This window comes from Pogona vitticeps, chromosome 3 (genome assembly GCF_051106095.1).
Source record: "Pogona vitticeps strain Pit_001003342236 chromosome 3, PviZW2.1, whole genome shotgun sequence".
In the NCBI taxonomy this organism is placed as follows: domain Eukaryota; kingdom Metazoa; phylum Chordata; class Lepidosauria; order Squamata; family Agamidae; genus Pogona; species Pogona vitticeps.
In genome coordinates this window covers 254946387-254968022 of record NC_135785.1, presented here as the reverse complement: position 1 = coordinate 254968022, position 21636 = coordinate 254946387, and the positions used below count along the sequence as shown (strand labels likewise).

Genomic DNA, 21636 nt, shown 5'->3' with positions numbered 1-21636 from the left:
GAACACTCTGAGTCAGATTTTGACTCCATAGTCAAAAAGAGCTAAGTTTTATACTCTTTTTCTGGCCTCACTTCCTAGAGTTATTGTGTTTTCCTTACATAAAGGAACCTCTGGCCTGCCAGCTGTTTTGAACAACAACTCTTACCACGCCCAACGGTAAGGAACTCTGTGAGCTGTGAAACGTCAGATTCTACCAAATCTCTTTGGTAGAAGAAATGAAACATCAGATTCTACTAAATCTCTTTGGTAGAAGAAATGGCATTAAGTGGAGCCTCTTGGCGGTGAAACATCAGATTCTACCAAATCTCTTTCTGAAACATTAGATTCTACCAAACCTCTTGGCTCCACGTAATGCCATTTCTTCTACCAAAGAGATTTGGGAACCACAGTGATTCTGATGATTATCAAGTTTATTTACCGTCTGTGCAAGTTTAGAAGTGCACTGGATTGGTTTCTAAGGTCTTTTTTTTTTTTTTTGCACATTAGCCATTATCATTGTAGATCAGGAATGTTCATCTGAAAATATCAGCATTTCACAGACCAGTCATATTGTCATAAAGCAGAGGTTCCAAACCTTGGGTCCCTAGATATTCTAGGACCAAAATGTCCAGAAACCTTCACCACCTGCTGTGCTGGTCAGGGTTTCTGGGAGTTGTAGTCCAAGGACATCTGGGGATTCAAGGTTGGGAACTACTGTCATAGAAGGTGTAAGGACACACCATGGGCTTATGCCCCACATCCTGTTTGAACCTGGTACTGTATCGCTCTAAACTCGACCTGCTAACTCAGATGTGTCCATGAACACAAAAGAAAGAGAAGTGTCCATTCAATTAAGCTTGCATGATTATGTCATTAAAATTCCATTTTAAGTCATCCTCCAAGTTTTAGAATGAACTGTCATCCTATCAAACTCTCATGCATACGTTTCTTGGAGATAAGCTCCCTGAGTTCTATCAAGTTTACTACAATAAAGGTGGAATTCTCCGAATCCCGGAGATGAAATGCATATTTATTTTGAGCTGTATCTCCCAAAGTGCCACAACCCACAAGGCAGGGCAGTAGAATTCTTGGAGCTGAAAGAAAGAAAAAGAAAGAAAGAAAGAAAGAAAGAAAGAAAGAAAGAAAGAAAGAAAGAAAGAAAGAAAGAAAGAAAGAAAGAAAGAAAGGGAAGAGAGGAGAAATGCTTCCCATCTCTGCCTAATGTTGCTCACGCAATAACATTTCTAGCCAAATAATTTAGGACACCTTCCTCAACAGTATGCTATGTATCAGCTGTACTGAAATAGAATTTATCATGTTACAGAGTGAACATCGACTCTTCTTTGAGAGAAAACACCTATACAAGATGATGACTGCTTATATAATAAAAGGGGAAAACCTTTTACCGTCAAAAGTACAGAATGACACATCAGTAATTGATATTTACATGTATTTTTCTTTCCCACTAACTCACGCCATGTTCATCAGCTGAATTGCATTCCCCCCCACTCCCCCCCCCAAAAAATTAATCTAGCTGAAGGTAGCAATGACAAGAGACTGCTGCATGGAGCCTCAAGAGGTTGACAAACACATAGGACCCAAGATGCGTGAACAAGATGGACTGTGGCTGACAACACTGGTCCAATAAAGCCAGAGAGCAAATAGGACAGATAACCTGAACAAACCAGAGATGACCAAGAAAGGAACATATTCTCCATAAACAAGGATCCTGATTATTTTCTAAATTAATCTTGGTAGATTAAGCATCCTAGGAAAGTCAGCATGGCGTTGGGTTCGGCCTGGGATGATCTGGGATCAAAGCTACAAATGTCATTGGATGACCTTCAGTATCTCTCAGGCTAACCTACCTTATAAAGGTGTTGTGGGGATAAAAATGGGGAGGAAGACCTATACTCTTTAGAGTTCTTTGAGTATGAGAAAAGGAGGAAAGTCTGGATGCAGAAAGCCAGGGTGGTGCAATGTTTGGGTACTGGACTTGGAAACATGCTGGTTCTCATTGCCACTGAGCCATGAAACTGACCAGGAGACTTCAGACCTTGCTCAGCCTAACCTATGTTAACAGGTTTGTCACTGTAAGGACAAAATGGGGAGAAAGAAGACAACTAGGTGTACCGCCTTGAGCTCTTTGGATCAAAAGCAGGACAGAAATATAAGGAATAAAAGAAAGAATGAATAGAAATGCAACAAATAAAGATGAGAGGTAAATATGACGGTGGTGGGGGGCATTCTTTTACTTTCTCTGAAGACAGATTTGTTCAGCCTTGGGGTAAACTGAGCCATAAAGGTAAAGGTTCCCTTCCAGAACTGACACCAAAGAAAGATGTTCTTGTCATTATAAGGGACAGGAATGCTAAAGTAGGGAGTCAAGATATAAAAGGAACAACAGGAAAGTTTGGCCTTGGAGTTCAGAACGAAGCAGGGCAAAGAATAATAGAGTTTTGTCAAGAGAACAAGCTGGTCATCACAAACACTCTTTTCCAACAACACAAGAGGCGACTCTACACATGGACATCACCAGATGGGCAACATCGAAATCAGATTGACTATATTCTCTGCAGCCAAAGATGGAGAAGCTCTGTACAGTCAGCAAAAACAAGATCTGGAGCTCATTGTGGCTCTGATCATCAGCTTCTCATAGGAAAACTCAAGCTTAAACTGAAGAAAGTAGGAAAAACCACTGGGCTAGTCAGGTATAATCTAAACCAAATCCCTTAAGAATACACAGTGGAACTGAAGAACAGATTTAAGGAACTACATATGGTTGGCAGAGTGCCTGAGGAACTATGGATGGAGGCTCATAACATTGTACAGGAGGCAGCAACAAAAAACATCCCAAAGAAAAGGAAATGCAAGAAAGCACAGTGGCTGTCCAAAATGCAAGGGAGTTAGGGAAAGTTACAAAGAATTGAATGCAGACTTCCAATGAATAGCAAGGAGAGACAAGAGGGCCTTCTTAAATGAACAGTGCAAAGATATAGAGGAAAACAATAGAAAGGGAAAAACCAGAGGTCTGTTCAAGAAGAGATATTAAAGGAACCTTTTGTGCAAAGATGGACATGATAAAGGACAAAAATGGTAGGGACCTAACAGAAGCAGAAGACATCAAGAAGAGGTGGCAAACTGTTAAGGTGCTACGCTCAATATGCCAGCAAGTTTAGAAAACTCAGCAGTGGCCAGAGGACTGGAAAAGATCAGTTTACATCTCATTCCCAAAGAACAGCAGTGCCAATGAATGCTCCAACTACCGTACAATTGCACTTATTTCACATGCTAGCAAGGTTATGCTCAAAATCCTACAAGGTAGGCTTCAGAAGTATGTGGACTGAGAACTCCCAGAAGTACAAGCTGGATATCAAAGGGGCAGAGGAACCAGAGACCAAATTGCTAACATGCACTGGATTATGGAAAAAGCCAGAGAGTTCCAGAAAAACATCTAGTTCTGCTTCATTGACTACACAAAAGCCTTTGACTGTGTCGAGCACAGCAAACTATGGCCAGTTCTCACTGCAGATGGTGACAGCAGCCACAAAATTAAAAGACACCTGCTTCTTGGGAGGAAAGCGATGACAAACCTAGACAGCATCTTAAAAAGCAGAGACATCACCTTGCCGACAAAGGTCTGCATAGTCAAAGCAACGGTTTTTCCAGTAGCGATGTATGGAAGTGAGAGTTGGACCATAAAGAAGGCTGACCACTGAAGAATTGATGCTTTTGAATTGTGGTGCTGGAGGAGACTCTTGAGAGTTCCCTGGACTGCTAGGAGGACAAACCTATCCATTCTAAAGGAAATCAAGCCTGAGTGCTCACTGGAAGGACAGATCCTGAAGCTGAGGCTCCAATACTTTGACCATCTCATGAGAAGAGAAGACTCCCTGGAAAAGCCCCTGATGTTGGGAAAGTGTGAAAGCAAGAGGAGAAGGGGACGACAGAGGACGAGATGGCTGGACAGTGTCATTGAAGCTACCAACATGAATTTGACCAAACTCTGGGAGGAAGTAGAAGACAGGAGGGCCTGGCGTGCTTTGGTCCATGGGGTCACGAAGAGTCGGACATCACTTAATGACTAAACAACAACAAAGGTTCCCCTTGACATTTAGTCCAGTCGTGTCCGACTCTAGGGGGCAGTGCTCATCCCCGTTTCCAAGCAATAGAGCCAGTGTTTGTCCAAAGACAGTTTCAGAACTTAGCCATACCAAGACGTTTAAGATATGTCAGGCCTAAGAGGTGCCATAGCAACAGCAACTGATGAGTCCAGTTTTGGGGTGTGTGCTGTGGATTCATGCCAGATTTCCATCTACACATTACAGGAGTTATCCAAGGTTCTGAATTCGATTGCCAAAATAGACCGGGTATTTTGGATAACTCTTGTACTGTGTAGACTAAAGGCAGACTAAAACCTGGAATCATCATCGTCATCAGCTACCACCTCACAGCATTATTTTTAAAATGTGTATTATTCTAGCACTAAAGTAACTGACATAGTTTGTGCAGCAATCTAGCTCTGGTTGGCTTTTAGAGCAATTCTATTTACTCTCATTTTAATTGCTCTAGCATTGCTTATAGTTGTGAAACACCTTAAGAGGCCTTTATGGGGAAGGAATGGTGGCAAATACAAATATAAATATGGAGAACAGCTTACCAAAACATCTCAAAGAGAAGGGATTAAAATTATCTATATCATTGGCAGTCATCTGAAATACGTAGTGACTCTTATGTTTAATACAATAAACACATGACTATTTCTGTGCCCAGTTGGTAGCATCACTGACATACATAAACAGGGAAGACGGTCCTTCAATGCCAGTCTCTGGTTGTTCAGTTATCACACAAGCTTGAAGACATGCATCTTCTTGGGCTGTCATCGCAGTCTATACATGCCTGAGCATAGTTTAGTAATGCTAAGAGTGCTCCAGAAGCCCTTACAACACATTCTTAGTTTTTCTTTCTTTCTTTCAAGAGTGAAGCCAATGAAATATTTGTAACAAACACACAATCTGTACAGCTGAAAGCTACACATGCTGGACTGGAGACTGACAAACACAGATCCGCCTTGCTAATGGGGTTGCGCAAAATATATCCAGCAGGGTATAGTGCCTTGTTATGAATGATCCCCTGATCGAGGGCACGGTATTGTAATGAATAATGGGCAAAGCACTTCAAGCCACTGGAAACAAACAAACAAACAAAAAAATCAAGAGCAGTCCATTTTTGCAGAGCAGGTTGCCACCTTTTGAAATACCTCACCCTTGCTCATGTGGCATGAAGATCAGCTTGATTCATAAACATTTAGGTGACAATGCTTATATTTTACAGTCAATCCAGAGCTTTACCAGCTGCAAGCCAAGCTGATGTAAAGTTTCACCTGCTATAAATCAAGTTTTTGTAGGGACAAGAATGGGCCGGGCTCATTTAGGTACACCGTTCACAGATCTGACCACATTACATATACCGTGTTTTTTTCTGTGTATAAGACTATACTTTTGTCTAAAATCTTTAGACTAAAAATTGAGGGTCATCTTATACACGGAAGTAAGCTGAGGAGAGAACAAAAACAAGTGGAGGGGAAAGCAGGGATCAAAGCGATCCTGCAGGGCTTTGATCCCTTTCCCCCTACACTTGCTAAGCCCCACTTAGATTTCTTAATTTTGGATCAGAAAAGTGGGAGCGTCTTATACATGGGGGCATCTTATACATGGAAAAATACGGTATATCTATATATCAAGCTCCTAGAGATATATTGAAAGTGATATACAGTGACCACACCCTGTGGAAGTATGCTATACATTGCTCCCAGGGTGCTTCTCTGGCTGACAGAAATCTCACAAAGCCCTCTTGAGGAGGGAACATGTACCACTCATGCGTTGGCTTACCTGCTCATGGTCGCTCGCCCACCATTTCCCACACTCCCTTTTGGAGTGAAACACTCTATTTCCGACTTGTGCTGGGCCAGCTTCCTGCCTTTGTACCTAACATAGCATGACACGGACAGGAGCAACAAAAACAGAGAGAAGTGATTGTGGGCTCGGGCGTTCCCCTATCACACAGCACTGGTGCAGGGAAAGGAGGGTCAGGCACATGCGTAGGTTGTGGGGAACCGCTTGAAAAAACACCCCACAGGGCACTATCGTAAATCCTCAGGTCCCGTGGGCTCGATCTGACTACTCTTGGGTGAACTGGACCACAAAGAGTAGCTCATTACCGTTATCATGTGTGGAAGTCCCACATGGGAGGAAGGGGAACAGCCCTGTTTGTTACTGAATCAAAATAGCAGTACTTATCCAAGTTTTCGGGTAGGATTCTTTCCCATGCCTTTGTGGACATGTTAGGAATTGAACTCGAGACCTTCTGCATCCACGGTTATGTGGTCTACCACTGAGCTATAGCCTCCCTGGTGATCTTACCTTCAAAGCACCAAGCAAATACAAACTTGCTTCACTTCCAAAAGCCCATGAGTTTGGATGTGTTCAGGGTGGCGTGGTTTTGCAAAGCAACTTAGCATTATAGAAACAAAGAATAATTGAGTTTGAAGGGGTCTATAAGGCCACTGAGTCCAAACCCACCCACCCCACTGGATGCAGGAATACAAGTCGAGGCAGATCCAACAGATTATCTAATTTTCTCTTGAAACCCCCCGGCGTTGGATAGCTCACTATCCCAATGCTGGAGGTATTAAAGAGAAAATTGGACATTGAAAATTGAACTTGAGAAGCAACTGGAGTGAACGCTGTGAGAGAAAGCCCTGGAAAAAAGATCAACCATCACACCCTATCACACAGCTCCTTTAGTGTAAAATATTCCCTTATAAAGCATATTTTGCTGATAAGAAGGTCCTATTTGGGTTTGTATGGTACATGGCAGTGGTTCCCAACCTTGGGTCCCAGATTTTCTTGGATTGCAACTACCAGAAGCTTTCACCACTAGCTGTGCTGGCAAGGGCTTCTGGGAGTTGTGGTCCAAGAACATCTGGGGACACAAGGCTGGGAACCACTTGTATATGGCATGTAGTTTAACACGCCACACTCAATACCTGATTGGAGTATTCCATACAGGGACATTGTTCCCACTGAAAAGTTTTTTTTTTTAAGGCACATAACCTTTTTATTTACATTAATAATTGTTAAGTAACACAGTGTCATAGTCGTATGCCTCATGTGGTGACTATTAATTAAAAAGAGGAACAATCGGATAGCAATAGACAATCATACTTCAGGATGATGTTTCGTGATAACAGAGCACACCAGGTGTTCATGACAGCTATATTCAGTTAATTAGAAAAGGGTTAACTTCTCTGTCACTCTCATAACACAGAATGTTTTGGATTTGTAAAGCAGCTGGAGCATTCGTTAGAATTTTGGCTTAGTTACCATTGCTTAAAAAAATCTATGTTCCTTGCCAAGATTGTAGATTATAAATGAGAACTGTACATAATAAATAGACACAAAACAGGTAGACATTAGAGATGCACTCAAGTCTGTGAACCTGGTCCATGCCGAAATATGGGTACACAGATTGATGCCCAACCTGCCTTTTCTTTTCTTTTCTTTTTAGTGGTGCCAGGAGAAAGCCTGGAGTGGTGCACTCGCTAAGAAGGGAGTGAGTGGCATGCTTTAAAGGGGCCATGGACAAGGAATGCTCTTTGATCCCTTCTTAAAAGGGTAACGCAAGCTGTTCTGTACACCCTCTGTCCTAGCTCTCCCTGTTCCCTGGACCTGAAATTAGGTGTGCTGTGGCCACAAGATTTTGATGATTTTATCCATGACTTTACAGCAGGAAAAGGCCAGGCAAGTTCATTTCTATGGTAAGGAGCATAATTGGATTGCACCATACGTATTGATCTTTACTCAGAAAGAGGGAGAGAAATAAAGGCATCAGAAAAGAAATAAATCGTGCTTAAAGAGGAAAAGGTGAGACTGCGACACCCTCCAAAATCAGAGGTCTAGATTGTCAGAAAAGATGCCACATGTAGTCGAAAATTTCCCCTTTAGACATTTTCGCTTAAGATATGATGAAAGCAATATGGAAGCAGAAGAACTAGCACTTTCTCCCTTCAGATTAACCCTTTCATGGATGCCCGGATGGTGCAGCTGTGTCACAGCAAACAAAATGGTGAGTACGGAGGACGCTGACCATAACGCGGTCCTTGAAGAGGACCCACCAAATATCTGGAGTATCCAAGATGCTCATTCTGCAGCCAAACACATCCAGAGCAATGGAAACAAACAGCTGAGCAGCAAGGTTGAGAACGCACGTCACAGTGACATTTGTGAAATAGCTAGAGCATCCATAAGTATTTCAGACTGGGTACCATTTCAAAAAAAAAAAAGCTGTGTTCTGTGCAAAATTGTGCCAAGATTGCAGATTATAAATGACAACCATGCAGGATACAGAAAGGTAGATAGGCAAACATACTACTGGAAGTTGGTTCCTACTATGAATGAAAAAGCAGGAGGGCTTGGGAAGCGGCTGAAATCACTGAAAGATACAAAGGAAGTCAAATGGGATCATGTGAATCTGGACAAATCTGGACAGCATCTTGAAAAGCAGAGACATCACCTTGCCAACAAAAGTCCGAATAGTCAAAGCTATGGTTTTTCCTGTCGTGATGTATGGAAGTGAGAGCTGGACCATAAAGAAAGCAGACCGCCGAAGAATTGATGCCTTTGAATTGTGGTGCTGGAGGAGACTCTTGCGAGTCCCCTGGACTGCAAGGAGAACAAACCTATCAGTTCTAAAGGAAATCAACCCTGAGTGCTCACTGGAAGGACAGATCCTGAAGCTGAGGCTCCAGTACTTTGGCCATCTAATGAGAAGAAAAGACTCCCTGGAAAAGACCCTGATGTTGGGAAAGTGTGATGGCAAGAGGAGAAGGGGACGACCGAGGATGAGATGGCTGGACAGTGTCTGCGAAGCAACCAACATGAACCTGACACAACTCCGGGAGGCAGTAGAAGACAGGAGGGCCTGGCGTGCTCTGGTCCATGGGGTCACGAAGAGTCGGACACGACTAAACGACTAAACGAACGAAACGAATCTTTTATCACTACGAAGTAATCTTCACTTGAAAGAAATGAGGGAAACAAAGACATTGAAGAAGAAAGTAACCAAGAAAGCTTAACAGATCTTGTCTTTGTGGTGAAGCCAATCAGAGATCCTGTCACATCCTGAAAACGGATGCAGCCAACATCTCGTTTATCGGATGCATAACTTTGATGTATCCTTAGAGATAACTATAACCAGAGCTAGGGGCATTCTTCACAGCTGGGACAAGAACATTTAACACGCAAGATTTTATAACTGTGGCAGGAGTATTTATCCTGAGAAATTCTGCTACCAGTTGAAATCACTAATCCATTGGGTCTCTACAGATGCCCCAAAGATCACAGTGATACACGGCATACATAACTTATTTTTCTATTTTTTTCTATTATTTTGTTGAAAAATACTAGTATCCAATCTCCATCTTTTAGCATCTCTACAGTTACACTGAGTTTTAATCTTCATATTTAATAAAGCATGATCTGTTACTTTTATAAGATCAATGTCCATTTTAATTACTGTCAAAGTCAGGCTGTAAAATACAGATATATAATTTATTCTGGAGCAAATTTTATGAGCGGATGAATAGAACATGAATTTCTTTTCCTCTCCATGTATTACTCTCCAAATATCTTCCAAAGTGGCCCTCCTTATCATTCTATTCAGAACCATAATACTATGATGCTTTTCACTAATTCGGGGGGAAACAAATGTCAGATATAAATGAATAAATAAATATTATTTTTCTCAGTTTTAGTGGGATTTGACTTATCCTTCTCTTTATCCACAATGACATTAAAATCCCCTGCCATTATTACAAACCCTTTCCTTAGTTCTTCCAATCTTTAAACACTTCTTTTAAAAACTTAGTTTGGTTTCCATTCGAGAAGTAAACATTGATTACAACACATTTCTCTCCTCCCATTACTTCTTGTAACATGTCTTTTCTGTTACTATTTTTTCTTCCTTTCATGTTTCTTACAGATTATGGTTGAAACCCCTCTTGACATTGAATTCTCATAGGCTTTTTCATAAATATCAGGCCAATTCTATTTAATTTCTTTCACACCTTTTTTTAAACTTGATGAGTTTCCTGTAAAAATATCATTTCTGCTTCATTCTTATTTAATAATGCCTCTATCCATTCCCTCTTTATAACAGTTTCCAGGCATTTCACATATAAAGTCAATATTTTAAAATTATTAACCATAATTATTTACATCCATTTCTCCCTTTTGGTTCAGATTGTGAAAATCCCTCTAAATATCCACAACAAAGTAACAAACAATACCCTATACTTATATAAAATAACCAATACTGTCCCCCCAACCCAACCCATCACAATATTTACTTCCTGTTTATCCACACCAGAATTCTACTATCCCATCTACTGTTTGTCCCGAAGCCAATGGGGCTGGGGGTCCAATTTTTTGGAGTGGGAGGCTTAGGGAGAGCCTCCCCAACCCTCCCACTCCCCAAAAAAATTGGAGCCAGAGGTTAGAAGTTCAATTCCCCACTGGGCCTTCTGGGTGAAGAGCCAGCCTATGTTTCCTTGGGCAAGCTGCACAGTTCCAGGGAACCCCCAGAAGAAAAGAATGGCAAATCACATCAGAATACTCCCTATCTAAAAGGGTAACTGTAAGGCAAAATCAACTTGATGGTAAGTAATCATTAATTAATTAGACCCTGATGTTGGGGAAGTGTGAAGGCAAGACGAGAAAGGGACGACAGAGGATGAGATGGTTGGACAGTGTCATCGAAGCAACCAACGTGAATTTGACCAGACTCTGGGAGGCAGTGTAAGACAGGAGGGCCTGGCATGCTCTGGTCCATGGGGTCACGAAGAGATGGACATGACTTAATGACTAAAGAACAACAAACAAAATCATTAATGAGCAAACATATGGGGGAAGAGGTTGAACCATTTGTGGACATATTTGGTATGCTGCTAAATCCAATCCTAACCAATGAAAGATTGCTTAAGCAAAACTCAGAAAACTGCTGATTCAAACTGCTGGGCATTGTCTATAAAGTTCTGTCTTTGTAGTACTGTATTTGGAGCATTATTCTCCATCAATAAGTTCCATAGATTTTTATCTTGCTAGAAAGAATCGATTTAGCTTCCTGTTTGCTACATTTCGTTGATCCATCCCTTATTTTCTTCTTCAAAGAGAGAGAGAGTGAATCATGTTTCTCTTACCGGAGGGCCTTCATTTTACCCTGAGATAACTGCTCTCCCTTCTTCCGTACAGAAAATCGGAACTGAATTATCTGCCAGTAAAGTATTTCTGGTACCTGTTGAGTATTTTCTAGTCAAGGATTAGAATGTGTGCATGTTATAGAGATAAATTGATTTTAGCAATCATTTGCTCCAGTGTGTTCTGGAAACTGTGGCACTATGAGAAACATCTGAAATCTTGAACAGAAGACACTCAGCAATCACATGAAACGATTTATTAGTCACCTCCTCCCTTTATTAATTGGTATGAACAACCCCCTGCTCACTGATTTGTATTCCTGCACTGAGCAAGGGGTTGGACTTGATGGCCTTATAGGTTCTTTCCAATTTCATGATTCTATGATTAATCAATAATTTATTATTTACATCCTGCTTTTCCTCCAGTGAGCCCCAGGTGGCAAACATAGGTCTCTTCCTCATTTTATCCTCATGACAACCCTGTGAGGTAGATCATGCTGAGGATAACTGGGTCATCGCCACTATGGGAGTATTATGCTCCAGTGGGCACCTTGATTTCCCAAATCTCAGCCCAACGTGCTAAACACCGCATCCCATTGGCCGAGGAGTCTTTGGCAAGAAGCCATGACGAGCATGAAGAGTTAGAGTGGCTACAGTGATATATGTCTTAGTTACATCCTGCTTGGATTATGCAGCTGCCTTTGAAGATGGTTCGGAAACTTCAGCTGGAAGAAAATGCAGCAGCCAGATTACTCACTGGGACCAGTTCTAGGAAGCATATAATGCCCCTATTACAACAAATGCACTGGCTATCAGTATGTTTCCGGGCCCCATTCAGACTGCTGGTTATTGTCTATAAAGCCCTAAACAGCTTGGCTCCATGCGACCAGAAGGACCATATCTCCCCATATGAGCCTTCTTGGTACATAAGATAATCAGGGAGTCCCTCTTCTAGGTCCCAGCGCCAGTGCAGGCACGACTGATGGGGACATGAGAGAGGGCCTTCTCTGTGGCAGCTCCCAGGCTATGGAATGTTGTTCCTTTTATCCCTCAACCAACAGCTAAAGAGCCATCTTTTCAGGAAGGCATTTAACAATCATGATTGAGTCCTTGATTGCCTTTTAAAAATTAAGATAGTTTTTTTAAAAAAAAACTTTAATCTTTCTTGCACTTAAAAAAGAAATTATAAAAAATAAGTAAATAATTATCACAACATCAGCACATATAGTAACCAAAATAACTTTCTATTATCTCTTTTGCAAAATTGCAAGTCTTTAACATTTTTACTTCCTTATTTTCCACCAGACATTTATTTTCTTCGCAATCACCCTTCTTGATTCTTATTTTATATCCATATTAACAATATGCTTTACTTTGGTTTTAATTCTGTTGTGGAGCAGTTCTGCTTCTAATTTAAGCCCGAATCACTTGGTACAGGTTTGGAATCTTTCTTCCATTTCTCTCTAAGATAATTCTTTACTTTCCTTGATTGAGATTCGTGCTCCGTTCTACTCTTTCCTTTCAACGAGTCTGTTAGTTTGTCCATTAATATTAGTTCCTGTAATTTTATGAAACAATCCTTCACCAAAGGTTCCTCCTTGTCTTTCCATTGTTTTGTCACTTGAATTCTGGCTGCACCTAACATGTATAAACAAATTTTTGTCTCTTGTCTCGAGTTTAACTTTACCATATTGAACAAATAAGTTTCAGGTTTCATTTACATTTTTATTTTTAGATCTATGGTGATTATTTTTTTTCCAAAATTTCCTAATAAGTTTACACCCCCACCACATATAGGGTTCCTTTTATTGTCTTACATCTCCAACATTTATCTTCCTCATTTTTCTTCACCTTTGCCAATTTCTCTGGTGTCATATACCATCTATATAATATTTTCATATAGTTTTCTTTCAAATCTCAGCTTATTAATAGTTTTTGGCTATAATTCCATGCTCCAAACCAATCCTCAATTTGAATTGTTCTACCTAATTCCTGCATCCATTTTATCATATTTTCTTTATTTACTTCCTGTTCCATATTTCTTTCCTATAATAGTTTATACAACTTTTCAATTTGGTGATTTTCCCCCCCCATATTATCTGTAAGTTCGTTAACCAATCCTATTAATTTATTATCCATTTAAATTCTTTCTGATAGCCGTCTGTGTGGAAACCACTGGCGTATTATTCCTTCTTGATTCATTTCTTGTCTTTTTTTAAATCTTAGTTGTCCATAATCTTCCTCTATGAGTAGATCTTTATATGTTAACCATTTATCATTCTTTATGTCAACTTCCTTTGAGAGAGCTTCATGGGGGGGACATCCACATTGGAAATCCATGATAAAATTTCCCTTTATATTTCTTGCATAGTCTTATTAATGCTTTTCTTATTATATTATTATCAAAAGTTTTGTTCACTTTCTTTTTTCCATACCATAAGTAAGCATGAAGTCCATATTTTAAATCTTTGCTTTCTAGTATTAATATTTTTCATCTTCCAGTCTTATTCACTCTCTTAACCATTGTAGTACTGCAGCCTCATAATATAATTGGAGGTCTGGAAGACCCCATCCTCCTCTCTTCTTGTCGTCTTGCAAGTACTGTATTTCACTTTTATTCTTGGTTTTCTCCCCTGCCAAATAAAATTTAAGAGTTGTTTTCTCCACAAATGAAATGGTTTGTTATTTATTATTATCGGGATATTCTGAAATAGGAATATGAATATAGGTAATACCATCATTTTGATAATTGGTATTTTGCTCATCAATGAGATATTTAAGTGTTTCCATCTCTCTAAATTTTTCTAAATTTCTTTCCCTTTCTTCTCATAATTTTGTTCAAATAAGTCCTTTGTCTTCTAAGTTATTGTTATATCCAGGTATCTTACTTTATAACCTGTTTTAATTTCTAATTCTTTCTCTTCTTTCCCTGTCATATTTTTGTAAGTATATTAGTTTTTCCTTCATTTATAATTAAACGTGCTCATTCTCCAAAGTCACTGATTATTTCTTTAAGTCTCATAATACTACGTGATGGGTCTTCCAGAAAGATTACCATTTCATCCGTGAAGGCTCTGACTTTAAAGTGTTGCTTCTCAATTTTTTAAACTTTTAATTTGTTTCTCTTCTCTTGTTTTCCTTAATAGTACCTCCAAAGTTGTTATAAACAACAAAAGTTAAGACAGTTTTTAATGTTTACTTGCATTTAATTATTTAATCAGATTTTAATCAGAGTACAATTTAATTGTTTTTTAAATATTATCTTTTTAATTCTGTTCTTTTAATATTGTGAGCCGCCTTGGGTCTCCTTATCGGAAGAAAGGCAGCTTATAAACCAACCAACCATTCATTTCCACGTCAACTTCAAAGTCCTAATGCTTGCTTACAAGGCCCTAAATGCTTTAGGACCTCGATATTTGACGGAACGCCTGCTTCCACCAAGATCTACCCGAATCACCTGTGCGCAGTCAGGAGGTAAGGCTGAGGAGCCTGACGCCAAGTGAGGCCCGGAAGGAGAAGACACGAAACTGGGTCTTCTCGGCGGTGGCTCCTCGCCTCTGGAATAACCTCCCTTTGGTGATTCGTGTGGCCCCTAGGCTGGGTACCTTTAAAACCCAATTAAAAACTTGGCTCTACACCCAGGCCTTCCCTTCAGTTAATTCCTGACTTTTCTTTTAACCCTTTTCTATTTTATTTCTTATAACTGTTATTGAATGATTATGTACATTTTGCGTTTTATTGTTTTATTTTGTGTTGGAAGCCGCCTAGAGTGGGCCGGTGGCCCAGATAGGCGAGATGCAAATCAAATCAAATCAAATCAAATCAAATCAGTCAATCAATCAATCAATCAATCAATCAATCAATCAATCAATCAATCAATCAATCAATCAATCAATCAATCAATCAATCAATCAATCAATCAATCAATCAATCAATCATAACCAACCAATCAATCAATCAATCAATCAATCAATGTGGTATAAATAAATCCCAAGGATAAATGGCTGGAGGTAGGAAGCCTCTTCCCCTCTCCATGTTCATGGATTGCCATCCCCACTATCCCCTGCCTGTTGACCATGCTAGCTGAAGCTGATGGGAATTGGAGTCCTTCATTATCCAGAGGGCCACAGTTTCCTCTGCCTTAAAGGCCAAACTACCTTACAAAAATCAAATTTCAGATGCAGCCAGTAATGTAACTCTTTAAATTTGCTTTGCACGCAGCTCTCAAAACATTCATGGCAATAACTGATGAGTGAAAGCATTTCATTTTACACTCCCATTGCTGAAAGACAGGGAGAAATAACAGCCCACAATTCTATTATGGCACAATGGATTTTGCTTCTCAAAGCAAGTTAGCTCCTCCTGATGGAACTGAACAACATTGTCTCTGGTTTATTAACACCGTGTTGGATCCAGATGTAGTCATGTTACTGGAGGGGAGGGCTGGTGATGATGAGCCCTGTGGTGTTCCACTTAAGAAGGCATGAATGCCACTGGGCCCAACCTCAGTGGTGCTTGCAGCTGCAGGATCTCCCAATAATAACTCCATGGGCTCCAGGTTGTAATGATAAACAGTAACAGCCTTTATCTGTACAGGTAGGCAAACAGAAACGTTGGCGTTAACTCCTTCCATGAGTTCCTGGAGGACTGAGTTCTCTATAAATCCTTACACTAATCCCTAGAGGATGTCCTTTCAAGAGCTTCCCCTCCACACACGCACCCCGCCTCACTAATGCCACAGGATGTCCTGAGACTCCCAGCCTTGAAAAATGGGAAGAAAGAGTCCTGGATGAAGTCCTTCCAATGATGGTCAGTCAAGCTAGGATCTGCGTTTTACTTCCTCCTGGAGCCCCCTCTGCCTCTTGAAGGCTGGTAAAGAGACTTGTCTCTGGGGAAGCTCCAACGGCGGTGAGGTCTTTGATGACAGAGACGAATAATGAGAAATAACTGCTTTGGAAAACTGTCGTGGTGAAAAGCAGGCACACGGCAGTGGTGGTAATTAGAGGCGCTGCGCAGAAATGGCCTCTTGAAATCCTCTCTACTGTTGGTCGCAAGAGAAATTAGGAGACTATTAGGGTTGTTTTTCCGCCCCATCCAAAGGAAAAGAGAAATTCTCCAACGGTGTCTTAAAGGAGAGGCTCGACATTAGCACAGCTTTCTTATCTGCCTGAGGATTTGGCCCTGACAACTAGCGAGAAGGCTAACTCGGGATGCCGGGACGTCTCTATTTCTCCGCAGGACTCCCAAGGAAGCCAGGCATTCTCTTAAGGATCTGACAGGGACGCCATTTCGCGTCTCCCACAGCCTTTCTCTGAGTTGTCTTGCTAAGATATTCTGAGGCTGAGGCCAGGAAGCATCCATCGAAAACAACAGATAGATTTTGGAGAAAGGTCTACACAAAATGGCTTTCTATTTCTAGAGCAGTAAAACAAAGAAAAATCTGAGGAAGTTTCTAAAGGGGAAAAAAAGTATTTTGAGAAATTCCAGCACAGGACTAATCTTTGTTCTTCTGAGTTCAGCGTTTTCCCCAGAGCCTCCTATATATGAGTTTGGAAGAGCTGCTGTAGATATAGTTTTGTCTCTGTAGCCAAAGTTGTCTACAATAAAACTCTATTTTTTTTTTTTTTGTAGTAAAAGCCTTCTAGGAGGGAAAGCAGTGTTGTGCCCAGGTCCAGGAAAAAGGACAAACTAGCACAATGTTATCATACCTTCCAGTTTCTCAAGTTTTATTTCCCTGTTGGGGGGAAAAAATCCATCTTTCTCGCACATTCTCAGGACCTTTTCAAAATTCTTTTGGTGACACTCCTGAGCTTACTTTAACACTGCAAGGTGGCTGAGGATGTTGTATTTCTTCCCCTTTCTATTATATTACAGAAGGAAATAAAAATAAAAATAAAAATGAATGCAGCGTTTTCTCCACCTCTTGCTCTTATAATACACTAGCTCAACAATCTAGAGGCAGAGCCATAGACTGGTAGGGATTAAGGAAGATGATTGAGGACAGGATTATGTTGGAGATTGGTCATTCATAGGGTCACTGTAAGTTGGAGGCAACTTGATGGGTACAATTATATGACACATTTATCATTTTGCAACTTCTGTGGCTATTCATATTCTCTCCCTTGAGAAAGCTTTTGTGGAAGGAGTTACCTCAATGCTTCTGCCTATCACAGAGATGGTTGAGCAATCAAAAATGGGATATTTATGTACATTTTCAGCTATTTTCATAAGTAGCACAAAAATACTTAAAACCTATTAACCAATTTTAAAGGACTCCTCCCCGTCTTCATTGCCTGCGGCCTCCCCAAAAGCTTGCTTAAAGGGGCACGTTTTCAGTTACTGGTGGAAGACAAGGAGGTAAACGTTTAAGGGCACCTTCGAAGGAAGGGAATTTCATCGTCTTGAAGCAGCCAGAGGAAAAAAAAAAGCCCTCCTAGAAGCACAACTGATAAACTGGCTTTAAGTCTACAGAGCAGATATAGCCCCAGAGAGCTCTCTTTGAAGCAGCAGCACATCAAACTCTTTCCCCCAAGGAAGGTAAGCTTTAAATTAAAATGTATTGGGTTTCTTAACAAGATGATTTATTTAGCACACACAGCTGCTTGCTGTTCGTGTATACCACTAGCATGAATGCTTGGCTCTGCAGAAGTAGTGACATTTCAATATACAGTAGAACTAAAAGAAAAGAAAGAGAAATAAGAAACAAAGATAGTAATTGCAACAGTCGCCCTCCAGATGCTGTTGGACGACCACTTTCACCATCCCATACCCATTGTCAACCATGCAGGGTTTGGAGAGTTGCCACCCAACATCTGGAGAACTTCTACTGCCTGCATCCAAATTAAAGCCTTCTCCAAGGGAAAATGACCCCCAGGCATGCTGAACACGAATGAGGAGAACAGACTGAGCCTAGGGACAAGGCTTTAGACCAGTGATTCCAACCTTGGGTCCCCAGATGTTCTTGGACTACAACTCTTAAGACACCTTCACCACTAGCTGTGCTAGCCAGGATTTCTGGGAGTTGATTAGTTAGAGTAGCCCTATAAAGCTTCAATAATAGACTTCTTTACGGGCACCAACACCATCACCACTTGGGAACACCATAAAGCAAATCAATGAATGCAGTACAATCACTTAAGGAATGTCACGTTGGACTCTTTGAGGGAGCCTTGATGCAGCACCCCCCCAGAACATCTGGAGCATCGCTGTTCAAATTGCTCCTGTTGCTGTTCTTGTCTGCAAGAGCTGACCTTTGGATAGGGTAAGGAAATTTGGTCGGTGAGCATTTTGGCTCAGTTGACCTAGTTAAAATATACAGAAACAGGACTGGTGTTAGCCCCAGAGAGACAGTTGCCTCCAGGTTGGGAGAGCAAGCACTGCTATGCACCATCTTCCGGATCTTATGCCTGGAAAGCACATATGCAGAGGAAAGTGTGTTTCTCTCCCAAGGACCAATAATTGAAAGCACAAAAAGAAACAAAAAAAAAAACCACACAAGCTAATGTGAAGATTGAGGGCAGCTCCAGGCTTTTTGTTTGTTTGTTTTTTGTGGCAGGGGAACAGTCTTTTAACTTTTACAGGAGCTCTGTTTTTAATAACATGGTAACTGTACTGCCTAGTTCAGTCCTGTGTTTCCATGGATTTCAATAAGGCCAGAATGACAGTTATACTCCCATTCCTCATAAGCATTACACAGAAGATATAGTGTTTCCCACAATAGTACAGTATCAACAGAGTCAATTTAAAGCAAAGCTTACTATTTCATTATTTTGCTATTTAGTTGCATCTGTGGGAGTAATCTTTTAAAAATAAAGCTATTGTAATTAGACAATCACATGTAATTGCAGCCAGTGCTTTACACAAGCATAAAGGAATCTGCACACAGTGGTAATCTTACAGACTTTTAGAAAGGTGTGTCTGGATGCTGGATAAGAGGAGACTGACACAGTCTCACATTTATCTTCTCCAAACAGAGACGCTTTCGACAAGGTAGTTTATAAATTCTATTCATAGGGGATCAGAACAGGCATTGAACTAGCCTTCCACGGCCATGGCCTGCTTTGAATCCAGCATCATCAGAACGTATTTCTCGCAGTGAACATGCTGTGCAGTTTTTGACAGACGCTGTTGCTCTTTGAAACAGAAGTGCAACTGCAGTGGCATTTGACCAACAAAATAAAGGGGTGCGCATCCAAGCATCAGTGGAGTAAAGCCTTTTATATGAGAAACCCAAGTTTCAAAAGAGTCGGCAAACTTGATAGACCTCTACTTCAAACGTGATTCTTTGATAGAGCAGGAAAGGGAGGGGGAAAACCTCTGAACAGCCCAGCATGGACCCTGTGGCATTTTCAGAAATGCTGAAAATGTAAATTCAAAATTAAAATATAAACTTTTTGTTCATCATGACTCAAAAGATTTTATGTGCAGGACAGGACAGATCTATAAGCCATGTAGTGTTTAGAGTGTAGGCATAAGACTCAGGAGATGTGAGTTCAAATCCTGACCCGGCTGCAAAGTCTATGAGGAAGACTATTATGCATCTGGCTTGTAGCTCACTGGAGGAAAAACAGGATATAAATAAAACAAACACATGAGTGAATGAGCAACTACATCAGTAATATGTGTGGGGAGAGGGAGGGCAGATCTTATATGTTTGTACTTGGTATAAAACGGACTCTTGGGTCCTCATTAGTCAAGCCAACATTGTTGACTGCCAACCACAACTTCCCCTCAATATCTACTCACCGGCTCTTACATGGACCCTGTAATCATTTAACAACTTAACACCTATGTAAAAGGACATGTTTTAATGTTTTAATCTTCCAGAGGCTCACTTTGTTACAGCATGGATAGAGGACTACACCGATTGGGTAGTAGACAACACTTGTAAACACTGTCCTCGAGTTTTAGTTATTTGTTTTTTTAGTTTGAAAACACACACACACACACACACACACCACAACACAACACACCACACACACACACACACACACACACACACACACACACAGCGGTGACTGGAACAAATCCTCCCAATACATCCCATGATTTTTTTTCCATTTTTAGTAAACCACGATGCCAAGAAACGAAAGTGAAATATTCTGGTTGTCATTGGCTCCACTGAGAGAGAGAGAGAGAGAGGAGAATGCTAGAATTCCAGTCACTTTTTTAAAAAAGGCAAATGCTATTCTAGGCTGCATTAATAGAAGTACAATTTCCAAATTCCGTGAGGTGCTAGTCCCCCTCTATTCAGAACCGGTTAGGCCTCACCTTGAATATTGTATCCAATTCTGGACACCACACTTCAAGAAGGATGCTGCCAAATTAGAACAAGTTCAGAGGAGGGCGGCAAGGATGATCAGGGAGCTTGGAACCAAGGAAAGGCTGAAAGAAGTGGGCATGTTTAGCCTTGAGAAAAGAAGACCGAGGGGTGATCGGATAGCACTTTTCAAATATTTGAAAGGCTGTCCATACAGAGGAGGGGCAAGATCTGTTCTCGATCATTTCAGAGTGCAGGACACGCAACAATGGGCTCAAGTTAAAGGAAGCCAGATTTCGGTTGAATATCAGGAAAAACTTCCTGACTGTTAGAGCAGTGCGACAGCGGAACCAGTTACCCAGGGAGATGATGAGTGTTCCAACACTGGAGGCATTCAAGAAAAACTTAAATAATCACCTGACATATATGCTTTGATTGTATTCCTGTGTTGAGCAGGGGGTTGGACTTGATGGCCTTGTAGGCCCCTTCCAACTTCATTTTACTATAATTCTATGAATCACAAAATATGCATATGTAACTCAAACTGAGGAATGTGCATTTTGGAGTTTCTGGACTACAGATCTCATTATATTGGTTTCTGGTAGTCCCATCTGCAGGACCTGAACCATACAGATACATAAACTGTGCTCACCAGGAGATAAGGCCCAGTTGGCAAGCTTCCTGGCTTGGATAGACCTAACTTCCTGTTTGACAAAAAGAAGCTTCCTTATCAAACAGGAAGTTAGGCCTATCCAAGGCAGGAAGCTTGCCAACTAGGCCTTGTCTCCTGGTGATTACCATTTAAGTGTCTGTAAGGTCTGGGCCTGGTAGGTGGGATGTATTTAAAATACAGTATGGTTAAGAAATAATGTGTAAGAAGCACCTTAAATGATAAAATGCTTCAGATGCTAATACTGTTTTGATTTAAAAACCAAACCAAACATTTCCGAACATGGTTTGGAAACAACATGCTCCATTCATGCAAGCAAACAATTGGTTTATCACTCCGTCAAGACCACTTTAATCAAACTGGTGCTACAGAATATCCCCCAAAGAAAACTCTAGCTTTGTAGGAAGATTCAAATCCACTGTAATCAGTGTGTACAAGAAGCTCAATTCATTGTAAGATGGAGGCTTCTTTTTT

General features: G+C 40.8%; 1 protein-coding gene across 6 annotated transcripts in view; it reads right to left on the bottom strand.

Moving 5' to 3' along the window:
- Positions 1 to 21636, bottom strand: part of GRM5 (glutamate metabotropic receptor 5) — a 289531-nt gene that overhangs the window by 13579 nt on the left and 254316 nt on the right. For 3 of the 6 annotated variants that reach the window (XM_072993554.2, XM_020810962.3, XM_078390139.1), the window contains exon 9: positions 5871 to 5966. The exons of the other annotated variants lie outside the window; for them this stretch is intronic. In XM_072993554.2, coding sequence (XP_072849655.2) covers positions 5871 to 5966 — 96 coding nt within the window. The remainder of the gene's footprint in view (positions 1 to 5870; positions 5967 to 21636) is intronic. 6 annotated transcript variants of the gene reach the window in all.